Raw genomic sequence first — 19,435 nt, 5'->3', positions numbered from 1 at the left:
TTGTGCTCTCTCTCATTCTCTCTGTCTCAAATAAATAAATAAAATCTTTAAAAAAAAAAAAAAAAGATCATTTAGTCTTGGGGCGCCTGGGTGGCTCAGTTGGTTAAGCGACTGCCTTCGGCTCAGGTCATGATCCTGGAGTCCCGGGATCGAGTCCCACATCGGGCTCCCTGCTCGGCAGGGAGTCTGCTTCTCCCTCTGACCCTCCTCCCTCTCATGCTCTCTGTCTCTCATTCTCTCTCTCGCAAATAAATAAAATCTTAAAAAAAAAAAATTAAAATAAAATAAAAATCATTGTACTGGACTCTTACAATGGGTGAATTTTATGCTTTGTCAATGATAGCTCCGAAGAGCTGGAGGGTAGAGGGAATCGCTCATAGGGCTGGAAGAGCATGCTCAGGAACAACTCCTAGTTCCCCGGTCGAGAAGGCTCCTCATCTCAACAGTGGCTGATGGTGGACTCACGCTGCCCCTGCTCTGCTCAGGGAAACTGCATATGCCCAAGAAGCTGCTGATTCAGGAGACTGCTGGCCAAAGCAGGAAGCTGAGGCTCCCATGGCTGGCCCCAGAAACCAGCTGGTATTCCCCCTCACATGACTCACTCCCAAATCAATCAAGACTTGGAACCTCGGCAACCACTCCAGCAACCACCAATCTACTTTCTGTGTCTATGAGGCCGACTACTTCAAGTACCTCCCATGAGTGGGATCAGACAGGATTTGTCCTTTTGTGTCTGGCTTATGTCACTGAGCACAATGTCCTCGAGGTTCATCCACATTGTAGCAGGTGTCAGCACGGCCTTCCTTTTTTTTTTTTTTTTTAAAGATTTTATTTATTTATTTGACAGAGAGAGACACAGCAAGAGAGGGAACACAAGCAGGGGAGTGGGAGAGGGAGAAGCAGGCTTCCTGCGGAGCTGGGAGCCCGATGCGGGGCTCGATCCCAGGACCCTGGGATCATGACCTGAGCCGAAGGCAGACGCTTAACGACTGAGCCACTCAGGCGCCCCATGGCCTTCCTTTTTTAAGGCTGAATCATAGCGCATTGTGTGCATGGACCAAATTGTGCTCATCCTTCATCCATCAATGGACAGTGGGTTCCTTTCAACTACTGTGAATTGTGCTGCTGGGAACGTGAATGTGCAACATCTCTTCTGGTCCCTGCTTTCCATTCTCTTGGGTATATTCCCAGAAATGGGATTGCTGGGTCATATGGTAACTCTGTGTTTGATTTTTTGAGGAACCAGGGAGGCCTTTAAATGACTTTTTGGCTTATCAACCTCAATAGCATCCAACACAATACATGAAAATGCAGCTGTATGCCCATCTGGGAGACTATTCTAGCTCCAGACTGTGCCTAACGGACAGATGAGTTCATGACCCCCCAGGCACAGCGACTCAAAGTCCTTCTTGACCTTTTGGGAGCCTCAGGTTCTGCCGACCTTAATGGGCTCTTTGACACACTCCCCCCCTCCGTGACATCATGCCTTCCACGGTGCCTCCTCCATCTCACTACTCCCTCTGTGGTCCCCCTGTGAACTTTGTCACCCAAAGCCAACAACAAGGGGCAGGGACTATGGAGTCCCTCCAGCTGCCAGCCTTAAACCCATGACTTTGCTGCCGGCTCCTCCCTGGGAGCTGTCACCTTGGGAACCACTGGCCGTGGGGGTAGACCCCTGGCCCCTAAGACCCCGGCCCCTCCGCCAAGCAGCAACAGGCCATGTCACCATCATGGCTCCAGGCTACGGAATCTACAATGAGGTCACAAAGGCCGGCCACAGGCAGGAACATTCTGGATGTCCAGTCTAGAGACTGCTGTCCCCCTATGGCTAGAGGGAGGGACCAAAGCTGATAAAAAGAACTGGGAGACAGAAGTGGGCACAGCCTCCCTGACGACAGAGAAGGGTGAAAATGTGTCATGGGTGGAAGGCAGGGGCTGGGAGCTGAGATATTTCAGCTCCCGCCAGGGGTCAACCAGTCTGCATACTGGGTGGGGGATGGACACAGAAGGTACCAGAAAGCAATGTTTTACTAACACAGCCAGCAAGACCCCATGCTCATCCCACCCTCACCGCCTATCTTGCTTCATTTCCTTCTTTTCCCCCACTTTTCCTTATCCTCCAGCCCCGATGGGCTTCATTGCATTACTCTCTTTGCTCAGATGTTTCTCCCTCCCTTATTTGCCCGATCAACTCCTACCCACTGTTCAGAGCAGCCTTCCCTGACCCACCCCCATGAGTAGGTGGGACCCCTGTGCCTCCCCACAGCTGGACACTCCCCACCCTCCACTGGACTGCAACTGTGTTTCTATGAACGTCCCAGGAGACCAGATGCTCCCCAGACAGTAAGAAGAGAGGCCGAAGATACCCTGCACACCATGTCCTCACTCAAAACACTGAGTCTGACGGAGAGAGATCACCAACCGGAAAGTAAAGCCAAAGGTAGGGGGCTCTTTGGGCCCCAGAGAAGCCAGTCAGGGTTGGCTAAGGGTGGGTGAGCCAGCCTCAGGATCTCGGAGGTCGCGTCAGGATGGTGGGGGAGGCTGGCCGAGTGGCTGGGAGTAGGGGAGGGAGATGGCGAAGCTGGACCCAGTTGTCAGAGGTGCCCGGTCCTCGGGAAGTCCACAGGAGAGGCAGTGGGCCTGTGACTGAGCTGCCTGCTCGCTGGTGCGGCTGCTGCTGAACTCCACCCTCTGGGCCAGCGCATCTGCCTGTCCACGCGTCCCTGCGCCCTCTTCTGTGTCTCGCTATCCCCTTCCATCTTTCTCCCTCGTCGGTGGTGTCTTTCTTCCTCTGTCCGCCATGCCTCTCTCCCACCTCCCACCCTCCCCCACTTTCTCAGCCCGCCCCTGCCACCGTCAGGGCCACAGCCCTGCCCCTCTTTCACCCACCTGGGGTCTCACTGCCCCCGAGCCCCGCCTGCCCACAGGCCACCCCTACTGGACGTCAAAGCGCGACGGCGAGGTGCACCTGCGGCAGGAGAACGCCTTCACCAGCCAGGCGCCCATCACCGTGCACGACATGGTCATGAACACGGCCATCAAGTACGCCAACTACATCGCTCTCGGCTCCAAGCACAGGAACGGCTGGCACCTGCTCACCTACATCGAGTACTACGAAGAGTGCCGGCGCGCCGCCAAAGCCTTCCTCAAGGTACCACGTGCCCTTCCGCGCCTGCGCGCACGCCCGCCCCTCTGCGCTTGCGCACTGGGGCGCCCGCGCCACCGCGCCTGCGCGCCCCTCACCGACTTGTCTTTCCTGAAGCACCCCTCCTGCCAGGCCACCCTGTGCGCGCATCCTTTCCTCCGGGTCCGCGCTTACCTGCCCGTTCTTGCTCACATCACTCAACCTCGCTCACCATGAGGTGTAGTTAGATGCCTGTGGCTTTTTTGTTAAAAAATTACTTAGGCTACACTTGTGGGCATAGCATCATGTATAGACTTGAGGAATCACTGTGTTGTACCCACGAAGCTAATGGAATACTTGGTGTCAGCTGTGCTTCAAACTTCTTTTTTTAATTACTCAGCCTCGCCGTGCCTCGGTTTCCCCATCTGTAAAATGGGGATTTTTATATCTTTTTATATATGTATGATTTTAAAAATATAAAAGTTATATATGGACATACCCGTTATATACTTTTTTAAATTTAGTATAAAACGTGTTCCATTAGCATTTTATGTACGAATATATAAAATAAAATATAAAAGCCCCTATAGCACAAGGGTTTGCTACAAGAATTCACAGAGTTGGGGCGCCTGGGTGGCTCAGTGGGTGAAGCGTCTGCCTTTGGCTCAGGTCATGATCTCCAGGTCCTGGGATCGAGCTCCACGTCAGGCTCTCTGCTCAGCGAGGAACCTGCTTCTCCCTCTCCCTCTGCCGCTCCCCCTGCTTGTGCTCTAAAAAAAAAAAGAATTCAGGGAGTTTATCAAACAGCCTCTGGCTCACACAGCATTACATCAGCATTAGCTATATTCTAATGGCAGTTGTTGTTAATGTGTCTCTTCTCCAATGTCTCATCTTTTTTTTCTTCAAGATTTATTTATTTATGGGGGCGGGCAGAGGGAGAAAGACTCTCAAGCAGGCTCCCCGCTGAGCGCAGAGCCTGATCCTGGGCTTGATCTCACGACCCTGACTGAGATCATGACCTAAGCCGTAATCACAAGTCAGACACTCAGCCGACTAAGCCACCCAGGCGCCCCTCCAATGTCTCATCTTTTGAGTGAGGTCATCCCTGATCACCCTGGATCCCCAGACTCACCAACCCCCCAACACTTTCTATCATAGCCCCCTTGAAAGCTTCTGCCCAGTTCTCATAGCCACATGATTACGTGGTTATATAATTTATTTGTTTAGTTGGTCAGTTCATGAGGGCAAGGGGCCAAACTGCCTCATTCATTGCAGGCCCCCAGAATCTAGCCCCTTGGGTATGTCTTCAATGAAGGAATACCCATTTATCAGATTAGGAAAGGGGATAAGAGACCTCTAGGGACTTGACAGTCAACATAACAAGTATGCAGGAAGTAGATAATGATCCAGAGAAAACTAAAGAAAAGAAAGGGGTAGATGAGTTGGGGTGGGGGTTGAAATCTTACCCTATGGTGGCCAATAAGAGCCTCTCTGAGAATGGTATTTCAACAAAACTTAAACAACCGGGAGGGGAGAATCTAAGTGAGTATTTGGGGATAAGTGTTACAGGTAGTGGAAACAAATGTGCAAAGGCCCTGGGGCAGGACAGTGCCTGGCATGTTGGCAGAACAGCAAAGAGGCCCATGTGTCTAAAGCAGAGTGAATGAGGGGGAGAGAGGAAGGTGGTGAGGGCAGGGGGTAATGGGGACAGGTCTTGCTGGGCCTTGTGGGGCTTTTACCAGGAGTGAGGTGGGAGCCATGGAGGGCTCTAAGCAGAGGGATGTGCCCAGAGTTGAGTGCTCACAAGCACTGTGTGGCTGCTGCAGAGAGAACAGACTGGGTGGAAAAAGAGAGACCAGTTGAGGCTGAGATGAAGATTTGGGACCTGTATGGTAGCAGGGGAGGGGATGAGAAGTGGTCAGATTCTGAAGGCAGAGCCAACATCATTTCCTGATGAACTGGGTGTCCGGAAGAACGAAAGGTGCTGAGGATGATCAAGATTTCTGGCCTGGGCAACTTGAAGGAACTGCTTTTAACTGAGATTGTGGAAGGCAGGGTCGGCAGAGCGGAGTTGGTAACATCAACAATTCTGTTTGGGCCATGTTGAGTTTGTGATGCCCTGTTTAGACAAGGACACCAGGAGTGGGCAGTTGTACCCGAGAGTCTAGAGTGGAGGGGAAAGGCCCACCTGGGGGCCAGGTGGTGACATCCCCTGGTTCTGCCAGGATGGATGAATGGTGCACTGTTTTGAATTTTTAAGTCAATCCGGACGTCAGCACAAATAATCATGTGGGTAAACAGAGCTTGAGCTATGCAGATGTTCTCCCAACATTTTATCTAATAAAAATGGAGGGGAAAAAGGATCTTACCTAAGTATCAACCAATAAAGGGTGGGGGGTCACTAAATTATGACATTTTTTTTAAAAGATTTTATTTATTTGAGAGAGAGAGCACAAGCGGTGGGGGGAGAGGGCAGGGGCAGAGGCAGATGGAGAAACAGGCTCCCCGCTGAGCAGGGAGCCCGATGCAGGACTCGATCCCAGGACCCCAAGATCATGACTCGAGCCGAAGGCAGACACTTAACGACTGAGCCACCCAGGCGCCCCTAAATTATGACATCTCTATATTACACAATATCATAAAGGTATTATATTTGATACCATAGAGAAATATTTAAAGGCTGGGAAAATAGGATGTATGGTTTTATGAACAATGGCACGTTAAGAAAATATAGGCATAGTACTGTCCTGATTTTGTCAAATATTTATTCATAAAAATGTTGGAGGGAGAGCATTTTGTTTGTATTATCTCAGGGTTTTTTTGTTTTTTTTTTTAAAGATTTTTTAAATTTATTTATTTGAGAGAGAATGAGATAGAGAGAGAGCATGAGAGGGGGGAGGGTCAGAGGGAGAAGCAGACTCCCCGCTGAGCAAGGAGCCCGATGCGAGACTCGATCCCGGGACTCCAGGATCATGACCTGAGCCGAAGGCAGTCGCTTAACCAACTGAGCCACCCAGGCGCCCCTATCTCAGGGTTTTTTATCTCAGTACTGTCGATACTTGGGGCTGGATCATTCTTTGCAGAGGGGTCTGTCCTGTACATTAGAGGATGTTTCTCAGCCTCCCTGGTGCCCACCCACTCGATGTCAGCACCGTTCCCTTCCCCGGAAATGTCTCCCGATGTTGCCCAATGTCAGCTGGGAAGGCAGAATCATCCCTCTTGAGAACCACCGCTCAAGATGAATATGGGGTAGCTTGTAATGGGGGCATGGGCTATTTTTATCAGCAAACAGAAGCACAAATGGTCAACGGAGAAAAGGCAGCCCAGGGCTCTCAGCCTGAGGCTCCCGGGCAGGCGGGGTCAAGTGGCAGGTGAGCCCGCCCGTGCCTCACAAGGGCCTCCTTCCCCAGCTGGGCCTGGCGCGCTTCCACGGCGTGGGGATCATGGGGTTAAACTCGGAGGAGTGGGCCATCGCCAGCATTGGTGCTATCATGGCTGGGTAAGAGGTACCTGGTATCTCCCTGGGGTACATGGAGTCAGGAAGCCACCAGCCCAGCAAAGGCTCATCCCTCCTCTTGAACCCATAGGGGTCTCACAGAAGAGTCCCCAGTTCAGGGAGCAGACTAAGGCTCCTGTTTGGTCTGTGCTCAGTGGGATTTGTCAAGGGCTCAGCCCTGGGCACCAGCCAGCTCACCCTTCCTGACACTCTCTACCTGTCGAACTCATACACATCCTGTGAAGCCCAGCTCCCATGACCCCTCCCCCCAAAAGCCTTCCCCACTCCCCAGGATTCTCTGGCATTGGGCCCTCCTCTACTTGTCCAGACCATTGGGAAACCCCTGGAGGGCAGGACCCACGCACAAGCTGTCCCTGAGTCCCACCTTCAAACAAGGCATTTTGTGGGTGTGTGGGGGTATCTGCCACACTCTGTACTCTGCCCGAGGGACTGTCTCTGCTTTGGCCAAACCGGCCTCCTGGGAGCCCTGCAATTCACCAGTGGGTCCTCACCTCTTGGGTTCTGCTTCCAGAGGCTTCTCTGTTGGCATCTTGTCCACCAACTCCCCAAAAGCCTGCCAGGTCATCGCCGAAAGCTCGGAGATGGACATATTTGTGGTGGATAATGACAGGCAGTTGCAGAAAATCATCCAGGTCAGTGACTCCGGGACCTGCGGGAGCCAGGAGGGCATGCCGGGTGGAGGGCACAGCTTAGGTAAAGGCACAGACTTTGCCTAGTAAACAAAAGGGATCCAATGAACGATGTGCCTACCATCCCATTGTTACGCACAAGCTGGGAACTGTGGATTCCATGCATGGGCAGGTCCAGGGCCTCTAAGAGGTGCCAGGCATGTGCTCTTCCTGCCAAATGGCCTTTGCATTGCTGACCGCAGCAGGTGCTCAAGCGTGAGGAAGTCAGAGCCCGCTCAATGATGGCTCGGGCTGACCCCCAACACACCCCAAACCGGGACTTAGATGTGCCCACTGTAAGCAGATCCTCTCTTCCCACTTAAAAAAAAATTATTGTGGTAAAATGCACATAATATACAATTTATTGTCATAACCCTTTTTAGTTCAGTGGCATTGAGTGAACACACAGTGTTGTGCAACCATGACCTCTGGTTCCAGAACATTCCATCACCTGAAAAGCAAACCCTGTGCCCATTAGTGGGGACGCTTCATTCCCCTGGCGCCATCCCCTGGCAACCACCAACCCACGTTCTGTCTCTGCGGATTTGCCTGTTCTGGACATTTCATCTTAATGGAACTGCACAGGAGAACCCTGGATTTCCTTGGGTCCGGGGCTGATCCAAATGAGGTGGTTCTGGGCGTGGGCTCCATGGCGCAGAGGCCACCTTCACTAACTCCGGGCCATGGGGCACGGTGTTTGGCCTCCTGGTGCCTCAGGTTCCTCACCTGTAAAATGGGAGTGGTAATAGGACCTACCTAATGGGTTTGGTTCCGAGGATGAACTAAGTAAACCTGTAATGGGCTAGGACAGAGCTTAGCATGGTCAGTGTTCAATGCTAACGCTATTGTCAATAGGATCGTCAATGGGATGGTCATTGCTATTTGATCTTTGTTCCAGGGAGGGAATGGGGAAAGATCCATGGGCGTATGGGGCACCCAGAGGAGGTGGATGTCAGGGTAATGCCCACTCATGGTCGGCCACCCCAGGCTCTGGGTCTTCTTCTCCCTCCCATATAGCACCCGTAACCCTATGCTATAAGGAACCAGTGATGGTCCTACAGCTGAGACTTCTGTACCAGCCCCTGCCCTGTCCTGCAGCCTGAGCTGAACCCTGGGAAATGGGGACCCTAAGAGGACCCATGACAAGTGGACAGAGGCACGTATGCAAAGACAGGGCCACCACGAAACACCCACGAGGGTGCCTCCAGTTTTAAAATGGACAATACCAAGTGTTGATGGGGTTGCAGTGGAACACTCCTTCATTGTTGGCAGAAATGCAAGATGGTACAGTCACCTTGGCAAATGGCTTGACCGTTTGGTAACAAACACCTGCGAGATGGTCCAGACCTTCAACTCCGGAGTCTGTACCCAAGAGAAATCAGAACAAGCGTCTATACCGCCTGGAAGTGTCTGTGACCGTTCTGTGCATGATTGCCCAAAACTGCCCAAACATCCACTAACCAAGATCCAGTTGTTTTTCTATCATTTGGATGAACAAATGGTGGTCCGTTCGTACCAACCAAACAATAGCAATGACTGGACTCCTGGTATGTGCAATCACGTGGCTGCGTCTGAAATGTGCTGAAGGGACGACACCAGAGGGTAGGCTACCCGCTTCGGTGTGAGTTCATAGATGTGAAGCCCCCAGGAAAGGCAAAGCTATGGGACAGAAATCCAGGGCAGTGGCTGCCAGCCTGACCACAAAAGGGCCCGAGGAAACTTTACGGGGCGATGGAAATATTCCAGATCTTGATTAAGGTGGTGGTCACACTGCTCTAAGTTTGTCAAGGCTCATGGAACTGGGGGCGCCTGGGTGGCTCAGTCAGTTGAGCGTCTGACTCTTGGTTTTGGCTCAGGTCGTGATCTCAGGGTCGTGAGATTGAGCCCCGTGTGAGGCTCCACGCTCAGCGTGGAGTCTGCTTGAGATTCTCTCTCTCTCTCTCCCTCTGCCCCTCCCCGCCACTCTCTCTCTTTCTCTAAAAATCAATCAATCAATCTTAAAAAAAGACTTGTGAAACTGTAGACCTAAAACGGTGACTTTTACTGCATGTAAATTATTCGTCAATCAATCCAGGCCTCTGTTGGCAAGAACGGAAACTGGTGTGGCCACTATAGAACACAGCATGGAGAGTCCTCAAAACTTTAGAGGTAGCAGCAATCCCACTTGCAGATACGTATCTGAAAGAAGTGAAGGAAAGACCTTGAAGATTTATTGGTGCATTCAAGTTCATAGCAGCAGCATCCACAGTAGTCAAGATGTGGAAATAACCCAAATGTCCGTTGATGGATGAATGAATAAACAAAATATGCTCCATCCAGACAATGGAATATTATTCAGCCTTAAAAAGGAAGGGACCCTGACACCTGCCACGACGTGGAGGGACCCCGAGGACACTGTGCTCAGTGAGAGGAGCCAGACCCAGAAGGACACATCCCGCAGGACCCCACTCCCAGGAGGTCCCAGAGGAGTCCCGTCCACACAGACGGAGAGGAGAGGGTGCAAGCGGGGGCTGGGGCAGGGGGTGGGGAGTCCGTGCTTCGTGGGGACAGAGTCTCCGTGTGGGGAGATGGAAAGTTCTGGAGATCTGTTGCACAGTAATGCACATACACTTAACACTACAAACTGTATGCTTAAAAATGGTTAAGATAGTAAACTTTGTTATGTATTTTTTTACCACCATTAAAATTTTTAATGTTTATTAAATAAATAAATAAGTAAATAAACTTAAGACAGCGTCTGTGCAGGTGACCAGGTATGTGGCCTGGGTCATTTTCCCCCCAGGAAGGTGAGCCCCTGATGGGGTAAGGATGATGTAAATAATGAAACTTTCACTGCCCGGCTCTCCTCCTTACTCCTCTTCACTTGTTCGAACCTTAATCACGGAGCCAGTCCTGGGACAGCAGACCGCTTGCTTTCCATGCTCTGTATCTTTTCCCCGGCTGATACCTGTGTGTGGACACTTCCCACATTTTTTTTTTTTAAAGATTTTGTTTATTTATTTGAGAGAGAGAATGAGAGACAGCATGAGAGGGAGGAGGGTCAGAGGGAGAAGCAGACTCTCCGCCGAGCAGGGAGCCCGATGCGGGACTCGATCCTGGGACTCCAGGATCATGACCTGAGCCGAAGGCAGTCGCCCAACCAACTGAGCCACCCAGGCGCCCCACTTCCCACGTTTTTATCTCCCGCTTTCCCAATAATCACCCTGGGATGCCGAAGAGGCATCTCAGATGCAGCCTGTCCAGACCCAAGCTCCGGATCTTTCCCCCAAAACCTGCTCTTCCCTCTGTGTTTCCCAGCTTGGGTGACAGCAGCTTCCTCCTTCCAGCTTCTCAGACCCAAAGTCTGGCCCCATTCCTGAGTCCTATCTCTCAGGAAATGCCGTTAGCTTGGTGTGATCAGCAGGATAATGCCAAAGATGTCCACGCCCTAATCCCTGGGACCTGTGATCATGGCACCTCGTGTGGCAAAAGGGATTTCACTGATGGGATTAAGATTCAGGCCCTTCATCTGGGAGATGATCCTGGATTATCCGGGTGGGTCCCCTATAATCACAGGAGCCCTTCAAAGCACAGACTTTTCTCTGGCTGGAGACAGGAAAGATAAGGCAGAAGGGAGAGCAGAGAGATTCAAAGCATGAGAGGAACTCAATCCCCCTGTTTCTGGCTCTGAAAATGGAGGAAGGGACCATGAGCCAGGGAACATGGTGGCCTCTGGAAGCTGAGAAGGGCCCTCAGCCGACAGCCAGCAAGGAGACAGGCAGACCTCAGTCCTACAACTGCAGGGAACAGAATTCTGCCAACAACTGGAATGAGCCAGTTCCCAAATGAACAATCCTGCCGTGGAGACTCCAGAAGGGACCTAGCCTTCCCAAGCCTTGATTTGGGGATTACGAGACTCTAAGGAGAGACCGGACCAAGCTGCTCAATACTCGGGACCTTGTTGTATCCTAGCAGCCATAGGAAACCAATGCAGTCTGCCTTCAAAATGTGTCCAGGACCCCTCAAGGTCAAAAACAAAACACACCACCGATGAAAACCCAGTTCAAAAATGGGCGAAGGACTTAGACATTTCTCCAGAGAAGAAAAACACGAATGGCCAGTAAGCCTGAGAGAAGATGCTCAATGTCTGAAGTCATCCGGAAAATGCAGACAGAAGCCTCCATGAGATGCCACTTCCCACCCACGAAGACAGCTATTATCAGAAACGCAGGTGACAAGTGTTGGTGAAGATGTGGAGCCCCTGGAGCCCTCGTGCGTGGCTGGGGGGAGGGAAATTGGGGCGGGCCCCCTGGAAAGCTCCTAAGAAGGCCAACTGTAGACTTATCGTATGACCCAGCGATCCCACACCTACGTGTCTACTCAAGAGAATGGAAAACAGGTGTGCAAACCAAAACTCGTACACCAACCTTCTCAGCAGCCCAAACAGGGGGACAGCCCAGCTGTCCACCAGCCAACAAACGGATAAACTGTGGCCCATCCCCACCCTGGACTGTTCCGAGGCCCTAAAAGGAGGAAAGCTCTGACACACGCCCCAACGTAGATGGACCTCAAAAACATGACGCTCAGTGAAAGAAGCCGGACACAAAAGGCCACATAGTGTAGGATTCCATCTGTATGAACTATCCAGAATGGACTGATCTGTAGAGACAGAGTGGATTGATGAGTGGACACACTGCTAATGGGCACTGAAGGTTTCCTTTTGGGGAGACGGAATGTTCTGGAACTAGACAGAGGTGACAGTCACATCACGTGAATGTACTAAATACTGCTCAATTGTCCACTTTGAGATGGTTAAAATGGTAAATTCCTGTGTATTTTGCCACGATACAGAGAAAACTGGGGAGTGCCCCTGCCATCCGTGGGGGAAGTGCTGGGGAAACGGGCTCGGGGCTCAGCTATGACCCGCACTCCTGCCCTGCACGAGCTGAGCCCCACGCTATCTGGCAGATCCAGGGCTCCTTGAAGCACCTCAAGGCCATCGTCCAGTACAAGGAGGAGATCCGGACCCGGCTGCAGAACCTGTATTCTGTAGGTCCTCACCGGGAGGGCAGGGCCGGGGACCGTAGCCCGGGGGTTGAGGTCTCAGGCTCAAGGGTCCCCTCCCCCCACCACCACCATGAGCCCCTCCCCACCCCCTACCCCCCCGCCTCTCTGCAGTGGAGAGGGTTCTTGGACCTGGCAGACGGCATCTCGGAAGACACGCTGGACCGGGTCATCGACTCCCAAAAGCCCAACCAGTGCTGTGCCCTGGTCTACAGCCTGTCGGTCACAGGCCCCCCGAAGGCCATGATGCTCAGCCACGACAATGTGAGTGTCCCCTCCGGAGACGGCAGCCTGGGGCTCCGGGTCTCGTGTGGACGAAGGTGAGCTCCTGGGGGTTGAGAACAGAATGGCCTACAGGTGATGGCTAAGGTGCCTTGCAGATCACCTGGACCACAGTGGCCACGGCCCAGAGGCTGTCTTACAAGTGCCCCCCGGAGGAGCAGGAGATCCTGGTGAGCTACCTCCCTCTCAGCTACATGGGGGCCCAGCTCTTCGACATGTGGGTCTCCATCTCTGTCGCCGGAGCCCTCTACTTCGCCCAGCCGGATGCTCTGAGGGTGAGTGGGGCTCCCCGGCCCTCGGCCGCGGTGGGTGCAGGTGAGGTTGGGAGGCTGGAGGGGCTGGGGTCACCCTACGTGGGGTGCTCAGCTGGCCCAGCACTGGAATCCCCGCCCTGCCCCCGCCCCCAGCTGGCTGTGCGACTTTACTCCTCCTCCTCTCTGGGCCTCAGTTTCCCCATCTGTGAAGTGGAGGGGCTGAGGCAGACATGAGCTCGTGTCCTAAGGAATGGGAAGCCTGCATCTACCTCCTACCACAGGGCAAAAATCACCAGCGCAGGAGGCTTAATCGAGCCATTAAAAACTCATGTGAGGGGAAACAATCCAGGTGCCCATCAACAAATGGATAAATAAATGAGTTCCACCCATCCAATAGAATATGATCCAGCCTTAGAAAGGAAGGGACCCTGACACCTGCCACGATGTGGAGGGACCCCGAGGACACTGGGCTCAGCGAGAGGAGCCAGACCCAGAAGGACACATCCCGCAGGACCCCAGTCCCAGGAGGTCCCCAGAGGAGTCCCGTCCACAGAGACAGAGAGGAGAGGGTGGGAGCCGGGGCTGGGGCAGGGGGTGGGGAGTCCGTGCTTCACGGGGACAGAGTCTCCGTGTGGGGAGATGGAAAGTTCTGGAGACGGAGGGTGGGGGTGCTGCAGGACAGGGTGAGTGTGCTTCATGCCGCTGAGCTGTGCACTTAAAATGGTTAAGATGGTGTTATGTGGATTTTACTGCAATAAAAAAAAAGCACCTGAGGTCACTGACATACATCATGAGACCTCAATCACAGTTGTGTTGACTCTCTGAGTGTAGAAAACCGCACATTTCCCATCAAGACTGGAAGTAGGGAGAAGCGAAGAACCCGAACATCATTGCCTGGATCCTTACAACTCCCTCAGCCAAGGGGCCCGCAAACTTGTCCTGCAGAGGGCCAGGCAGTGAGTGATTTAGGGTTCCCGGGCCAAGGGGCACAATGAGGCGAATCACATAGGTACTTAGGGAGAGAACAAATCTCTGCAGATTTCTCGTTGAAAAAATGGAAAACATTATGGACATGAAACCTTCAATTTCCTACTTTCACGTGTCACAAGATATTCTTCTTAGAGCTCTCTAAAGGCCTTTTAATAATGTGAAACCTGGCTCAGCTTTGGGGCGGGCATTTGCTTAGGTGCGCCCCAGTGGGCTTTGCTCGGCTTCGTCCCGATTTTACTCTCCAGCATTCTTTGTTAATATTTTGCTTGTGGTCGCTGGGGACTCTCTCTTGGTAACCGGGAAGATGTGAAAATAGTGACAAAGCCAGAGTTTGTCCCTTCCCTGTTCTCTCCCCCCTCCCATCCCTGTCTCTCTGTCTCATCTTGTCTCTCTCTCCCTCCATCTCTTAATCTCTGTATGTGTGTTTGTCATTCTCTGTGTGTCTCTGTCTCGATCTCTGTCTCTCTCTGTCTCTGCACCTTCCCTTCTCCGTCCACCGCTTGCCCCGGCTCAGGGTTCTGGGAGAGGGTGGCCGGGACCATAGAAACAGCCAACAGTGTGGTTGAATCTCACATGCGTTGAGCCATGTGGGCCAGGAGACGGATCCTGCGCGTCCTGCTGATCAGGGTAAGTGGGAACAGATGGTCCTGGCCATCCCCTTTGGCTCCCGGCCACGGCCGTGGGGAAAGGCTTCACACACCAGGCCCTACGGTGGGGCAGGGGGGCGGAGGGCTGGGCCTGGTTTGGCCGGGATCCCATCGTGCCGTGTGGTGCAGGGCTCCCTGATAGACACACTGCGGGAGGTGAAGCCCACCCTGTTCCACGGCGTCCCGTGGGTCTGGGACAGGTTGCTGGACAACCTGAAGACCAACCAGCTCTCGTCGACTCCATTCCGGAGGAGGATGGACCAGTGGGCCATGTGGCTGGGACTCAGGACAAACAGAAAGCGGATGCTCAGGTGAGGCTGGGTCTCAGGGCTGCCCCCAGGGGGCTGGGTGGGGGGCACCCGCCTGGGGCCGGCGTGGAGTCCTGAGGCCCAACTCTGCTCCCCTGTGTCTGCTCCTCAAGGCAGACCCATTCCCTGCTGTGCTTCAGCCTGGCCAAGAGGCTGACCTTCAACCAGGCCAGGAGGTTCCTGGGCCTCCATCACTGCCGGCAGTACTTCAACTTGGGCCTGGGGCTCTCCAGAGCCACCCTGGATTACTTCCTCAGCCTCAACATGCCCATCTTTGAGCTCTACGGCTTGTCCGAGAGCACGGGCATCCACACGCTCTCCAGACAGCAAGACTTCCGGCTGCTGAGGTGGGTCTCGGTGGAGGGACAGACAGATGGCTGGGGGTGGGGGTGGGGGAGGGGATGGCCAGGGCTGACCTTGGCCAGGTGCACGCAGTCCCCCTACTCTGTTCTTCTCCACCACGGAACGCAGATCCAAGGGCAAATGAGCGAAAGCAAGTGAACCCCTGTGTGGGATGGCCTGAAGCCCCTCCGATTTGTTTTCTGATTTGGAAACCATTCTTTTTACTAATGGCCAACCATCTTTGACACCCTGGCCCCTTGGGAGGGAACACATTCATTGCTGTGTAAAGGTAACCCTCAGATTTAGCAGCTTAGTACCACATGGGTTGGGAATCGGGGAGCTGCTTGGTAGCTGTGTGGTCCTGGCTCCGAGTCCGTCACGGGGTCGCAGTCAAGCTGTTGGCTGGGGCAGCCTCATCTGAAGGCTCAACCGAGGCCAGAGAAGCCTCCCGGAGGCTGGCTTCCTCACACGGCCGTGGGCAGGAGGCCTCAGTTTCTTGCTGGCTTTCAGCAGGAGGAGGCTTTGCTTCTTTGCTATGCTGACCTCTCCACTGGGCTGCTTGGGGGGGTCCCCCACCATGGCAATAGGCTTCCCCCACACAAGAGACCCCAGAGAGGGCAAAGTGGAAGCCACACTCTCCTTTAGGTGGCCAGATTCAGCAAATAAATATACAGGACACCCAGGGATGTTTGAATTTCAGACAAACAACTTTTTTTTTAAAGTATAAGTATATGCCCTGTAGTATCTGGGATATACTTATACTTACAGAAAAATTTGTAATTCAAATATAACCAGGCATCTTATATTTGATCGGGCAACCCTATTATGACCTAACCTCAGAAGTGGCACTTTGTTATTTCTGCCACGTCTGACAGGGTCAGGCAGACCAGCCTTCTCCAGGGTGCAAGGGGGCTACACTAGATGTGGATTCCGGGTGGGCAAAGCCATCCTGGGGGCTGGCTGCTACCACCACTGATTTAGTTCGGGGCCCCCTGCACATTGCATGGAGGACTCAGCCTTTGTTGAAAAATCAGGACAACATAGGGGACTTGGACGAGTCACGGCCCTTTTGGTGTGCTGGCTTTCTCCCCTGCCCTAGATCTCCCTAACCTGGGGCTCGCTCAGCTCTGGACGGGTGACCCTTTTCAAAGGTAAAACCCGACACTCCTTAAAGAAACAGGGACAGATTTTATTCACTACTACTAATTCAGCCAGAAGGGCCCGGTGTGAACTGATCTCCACTTCAATTTGGGCCGAGGGACTGGACGTCTCAGAGGGGTCTGTGGGTTTGGGGGAGGTGGTGGGGGCTTGAGCCGTCTGGGAAGTGGCCATCACAAAAAGCAGGAAAGGTGGGGGTGGGGGGGTCACTAACTGAACCCATCCGGGTCTGAAGACTGGTGCTTCTCTGGAGAGAAATCTCATGTATTTGTGGCAGGAGGCATAGATCAGCGCCAGCTGCCCCTCTGGGGTGGGGTCCTGTGCCTCCCACAGGCGCTGGGGGTGAGAGCCAGAGTTACCTACCTCCCTGAAGGTTTGTACTTCAAAAAGAGGAGAAAGTTCTGGGTGGTGGATTTGCATCTCCAAGGGCAGGGGAAGAACTTATCTGCAAGCTTGGGGGGCCAACTGGGAAACTCTTCAGGCAGCTTTGAGCTTTCTTGGGCAGGGATGTAAGGGGGATGGAGCCATCCTGGGGATGTGGCCTTGGGCGTTCGGAAATGCTAAGGTTTTCTCAAGTCTCTCTGGGCGGGAGTGGATGAAATGGTTTGTGCTTTGAGACCAAGGCCAAGGGCTAGCGAGAAGAGAGCTCAGAGGAGGCTGACCGGCGTTTGGTCAAGGCGAGAGTCTGCGTCACCATCTTTCGAGCACCTTGGCTTCGGAGAGATGGAAGCAACCTTCAGCAGAGACAGGACAAAGAGCCAGTCACAGAGCACTTTCCCACCCACAGGGTCTCCTCGACCCCCAAACCCAGAGAGGCAGGGCAGAAAGGCGGACAGGCACGGAGGCAGAAGGAAGGACAGGTTACGTGGCCCGAGGCTGTTGCCCGACTGGGTGGCCCCTTGGCGTGTGGAGTGATCGCTGCCTGCAGGTGGTGTCAGACCACTAGGGTCACAGTGGGGAACCCGACGTCAAGAATCCCTGCCACGTGGCGGGTGGGGCTCGCAGTCTATCATTCCACACAAGACATAAGCAGCTCAAGGGAAGCGGTGTTCGCAGCCGTGAAATCGGTCAGAGCAGAGGAGCTCAGCGGAGCCTTTCAGTTTTCCACTCTTGTTGGGCGCTTTGCTCGTTCCGGGAGCTTGCCCTGCACGGGGGGGGGGGGCAGGCATCTGCCCTTGCTGAGTGTGTCTCAGCTCGGGCTGCCGTGACAGCACCACAGGCAGGCCAGGGGGGCTTAGAGAACCACACAGATTTAGCCTCAGTTCCGGAGGCTGCAAGATCAAGGGGTCCCTGATTCGATTGTGGGTGTGGACGGCTGGCTTCTCTCCGTGTCTTTGCATGGTGGAGAGAGAGAGCAAGCTCACTCTGGTGTCTCTCCTTAAAGGACATCAGTCCCATCATGAAGTTCCCAATCTCAGGACCTCATCGAGACCTAACCATCTCCAAATACCACCCCATCAGGTGTTAGGAATTTGGGGGTGACACAATTCAGTCCAGGCAGGTGCATCCTGGGCATTGGCCGGGCCAGCTCTGAGGCCTTGCCCTGAGTCTCCAGACAGCCTGGGGAGAAAGCGGGGCAAGGATTGGGGTCCAGGTGCCTGGATAGGAACCTCGAAATTTGAGGGGTGGAGCGCCAGCCCTCAGCCCCCACCCCCAATTTCCAAGGAGACAAGCAGACAAGGTGAGATGCCCCATTCTTGCCCCGACTGTACCGTTTTCTCTCCTGCCCAGATACCTCCCACAGCGACCCGTTCCACCCAAAAGGTGTCTTGAGTTTATGTGCCTCTTGCCTTGTCCCCTGTGCTCATCTGTGGGCTGCTGGTGGCCAGGGGCTGGGTGTGGTACATTCACATGCCCGGCAAGCTCAGTTCCAAGTCAGGGTGGGCCAAGCCTTCACTCCCTGAGGGACCACACCCTGTCCCCCCTTCTCCACCTGCCCCCTGCTTTGGATCTGCAGGACTCTAGAAGCCAGACAGGCAGGAAAGGCCTAGGATCTGAGTGGCTGTGTGCCGGGGGTGCCCCTCTGCCAGTGGGAATCTCTATCTGGTGTGTCTATAATACCCCTTCCCTGCCCACGGTCCCCAGCTGTGGGAAGTCCCTCCCCAGCACCCACACCAAGACGCAGAAGGAAGATGAGAAGGGCACTGGGGACATCTACATTTGGGGCCGGAACATCTTCATGGGGTATCTCAATGATGAGGAGAATACCCAGGAGAAGATCGATGCTCACGGCTGGTTGCACACGGGCGACCTGGGCTTTTTGGACACGGATGAATTCCTCTATGTTGTGGGCAACGCCAGAGGTGAGCAAGACATGGCTGCAAGGTGCTCTCTGCCTCTGACCGGGCCCCCACAGGGCTGCTGTGGACAGTGGTGCGGGTTGCACACAGCACGACGATGAGGGGGAGGACCAAAGTCCAGCTTGGAGGAAGGGACGCGCTTTGTACGCCTGGGCTCCATCTCCGTCGTTTCTGAATGTCAAGGGGTGGCCGTGGGCTCCAGGAGGGCTGGCTTGATGCGGCTTCTCAGGACCACAGCCCTGCTCCCTCTCCGCATGCAGATATCATCACCCTCAGCTCAGGCGAGAGGATCAACCCGAACCCCATCGAGGAGCGGGTGAAGAGGTACATCCCCATCGTGCGCTACGTCGTGCTGGTGGGCCAGGACGCCCCATACCTGTGTGCCCTGCTCACGCTGAAGGTACCTCGTGCCTGCGTTTTCGAGCCTCGTGGCAATCCGGGCTGCCGGCTGGACGGAGCCTGCTGTCCCGGTTTCAAGATGGGGAAACTGAGGCTGGGAGAGGAGAGGCAATGGGTCGGTCACTCGGTGCCAAGCCTGGGGTACCCTGGCCAGGCCCCATGGGGGAGAAGCTCCTGGCCCGTTTCCAGAGAAAGGGCAGCTGGGCCTGAGCAGGCCGTCCCCCGCCCCCCGCACCAGCCCCTAGGAAGCAGGGACGTGTGGGCAAGTCTCCCCAGGTCAAGCCTGTTTTCTCATTTGCACCACGGGGAGGGGGACCTGGCCTTCCCAGGGCCGAGAGTGACGGGTGACCCACGAGGGCGAGCCCCCCGCCTGGGGAGCTGGGCTTGGGGGCCGGTGTGGGCG

General features: G+C 54.1%; 1 protein-coding gene across 1 annotated transcript in view; it reads left to right on the top strand.

Moving 5' to 3' along the window:
- Window positions 1-2,572: 2,572 nt before the first annotated feature.
- The window catches only part of LOC110594059 (long-chain-fatty-acid--CoA ligase ACSBG2-like), a 19,067-nt gene continuing 2,204 nt past the window's right edge, over window positions 2,573-19,435 (top strand). Inside the window, exons 1-11 of the mRNA XM_044913122.1 lie at window positions 2,573-2,600; window positions 2,928-3,151; window positions 6,535-6,623; window positions 7,153-7,273; window positions 12,257-12,337; window positions 12,467-12,616; window positions 12,733-12,909; window positions 14,655-14,836; window positions 14,947-15,180; window positions 18,419-18,636; window positions 18,894-19,033. Coding sequence (XP_044769057.1) covers window positions 2,573-2,600; window positions 2,928-3,151; window positions 6,535-6,623; window positions 7,153-7,273; window positions 12,257-12,337; window positions 12,467-12,616; window positions 12,733-12,909; window positions 14,655-14,836; window positions 14,947-15,180; window positions 18,419-18,636; window positions 18,894-19,033 — 1,644 coding nt within the window. The remainder of the gene's footprint in view (window positions 2,601-2,927; window positions 3,152-6,534; window positions 6,624-7,152; window positions 7,274-12,256; window positions 12,338-12,466; window positions 12,617-12,732; window positions 12,910-14,654; window positions 14,837-14,946; window positions 15,181-18,418; window positions 18,637-18,893; window positions 19,034-19,435) is intronic.

The sequence above is a fragment of the Neomonachus schauinslandi genome, chromosome 1, assembly GCF_002201575.2.
Source record: "Neomonachus schauinslandi chromosome 1, ASM220157v2, whole genome shotgun sequence".
Lineage (NCBI taxonomy): Eukaryota > Metazoa > Chordata > Mammalia > Carnivora > Phocidae > Neomonachus > Neomonachus schauinslandi.
This window is presented reverse-complemented; position numbering and strand designations above follow the sequence as displayed.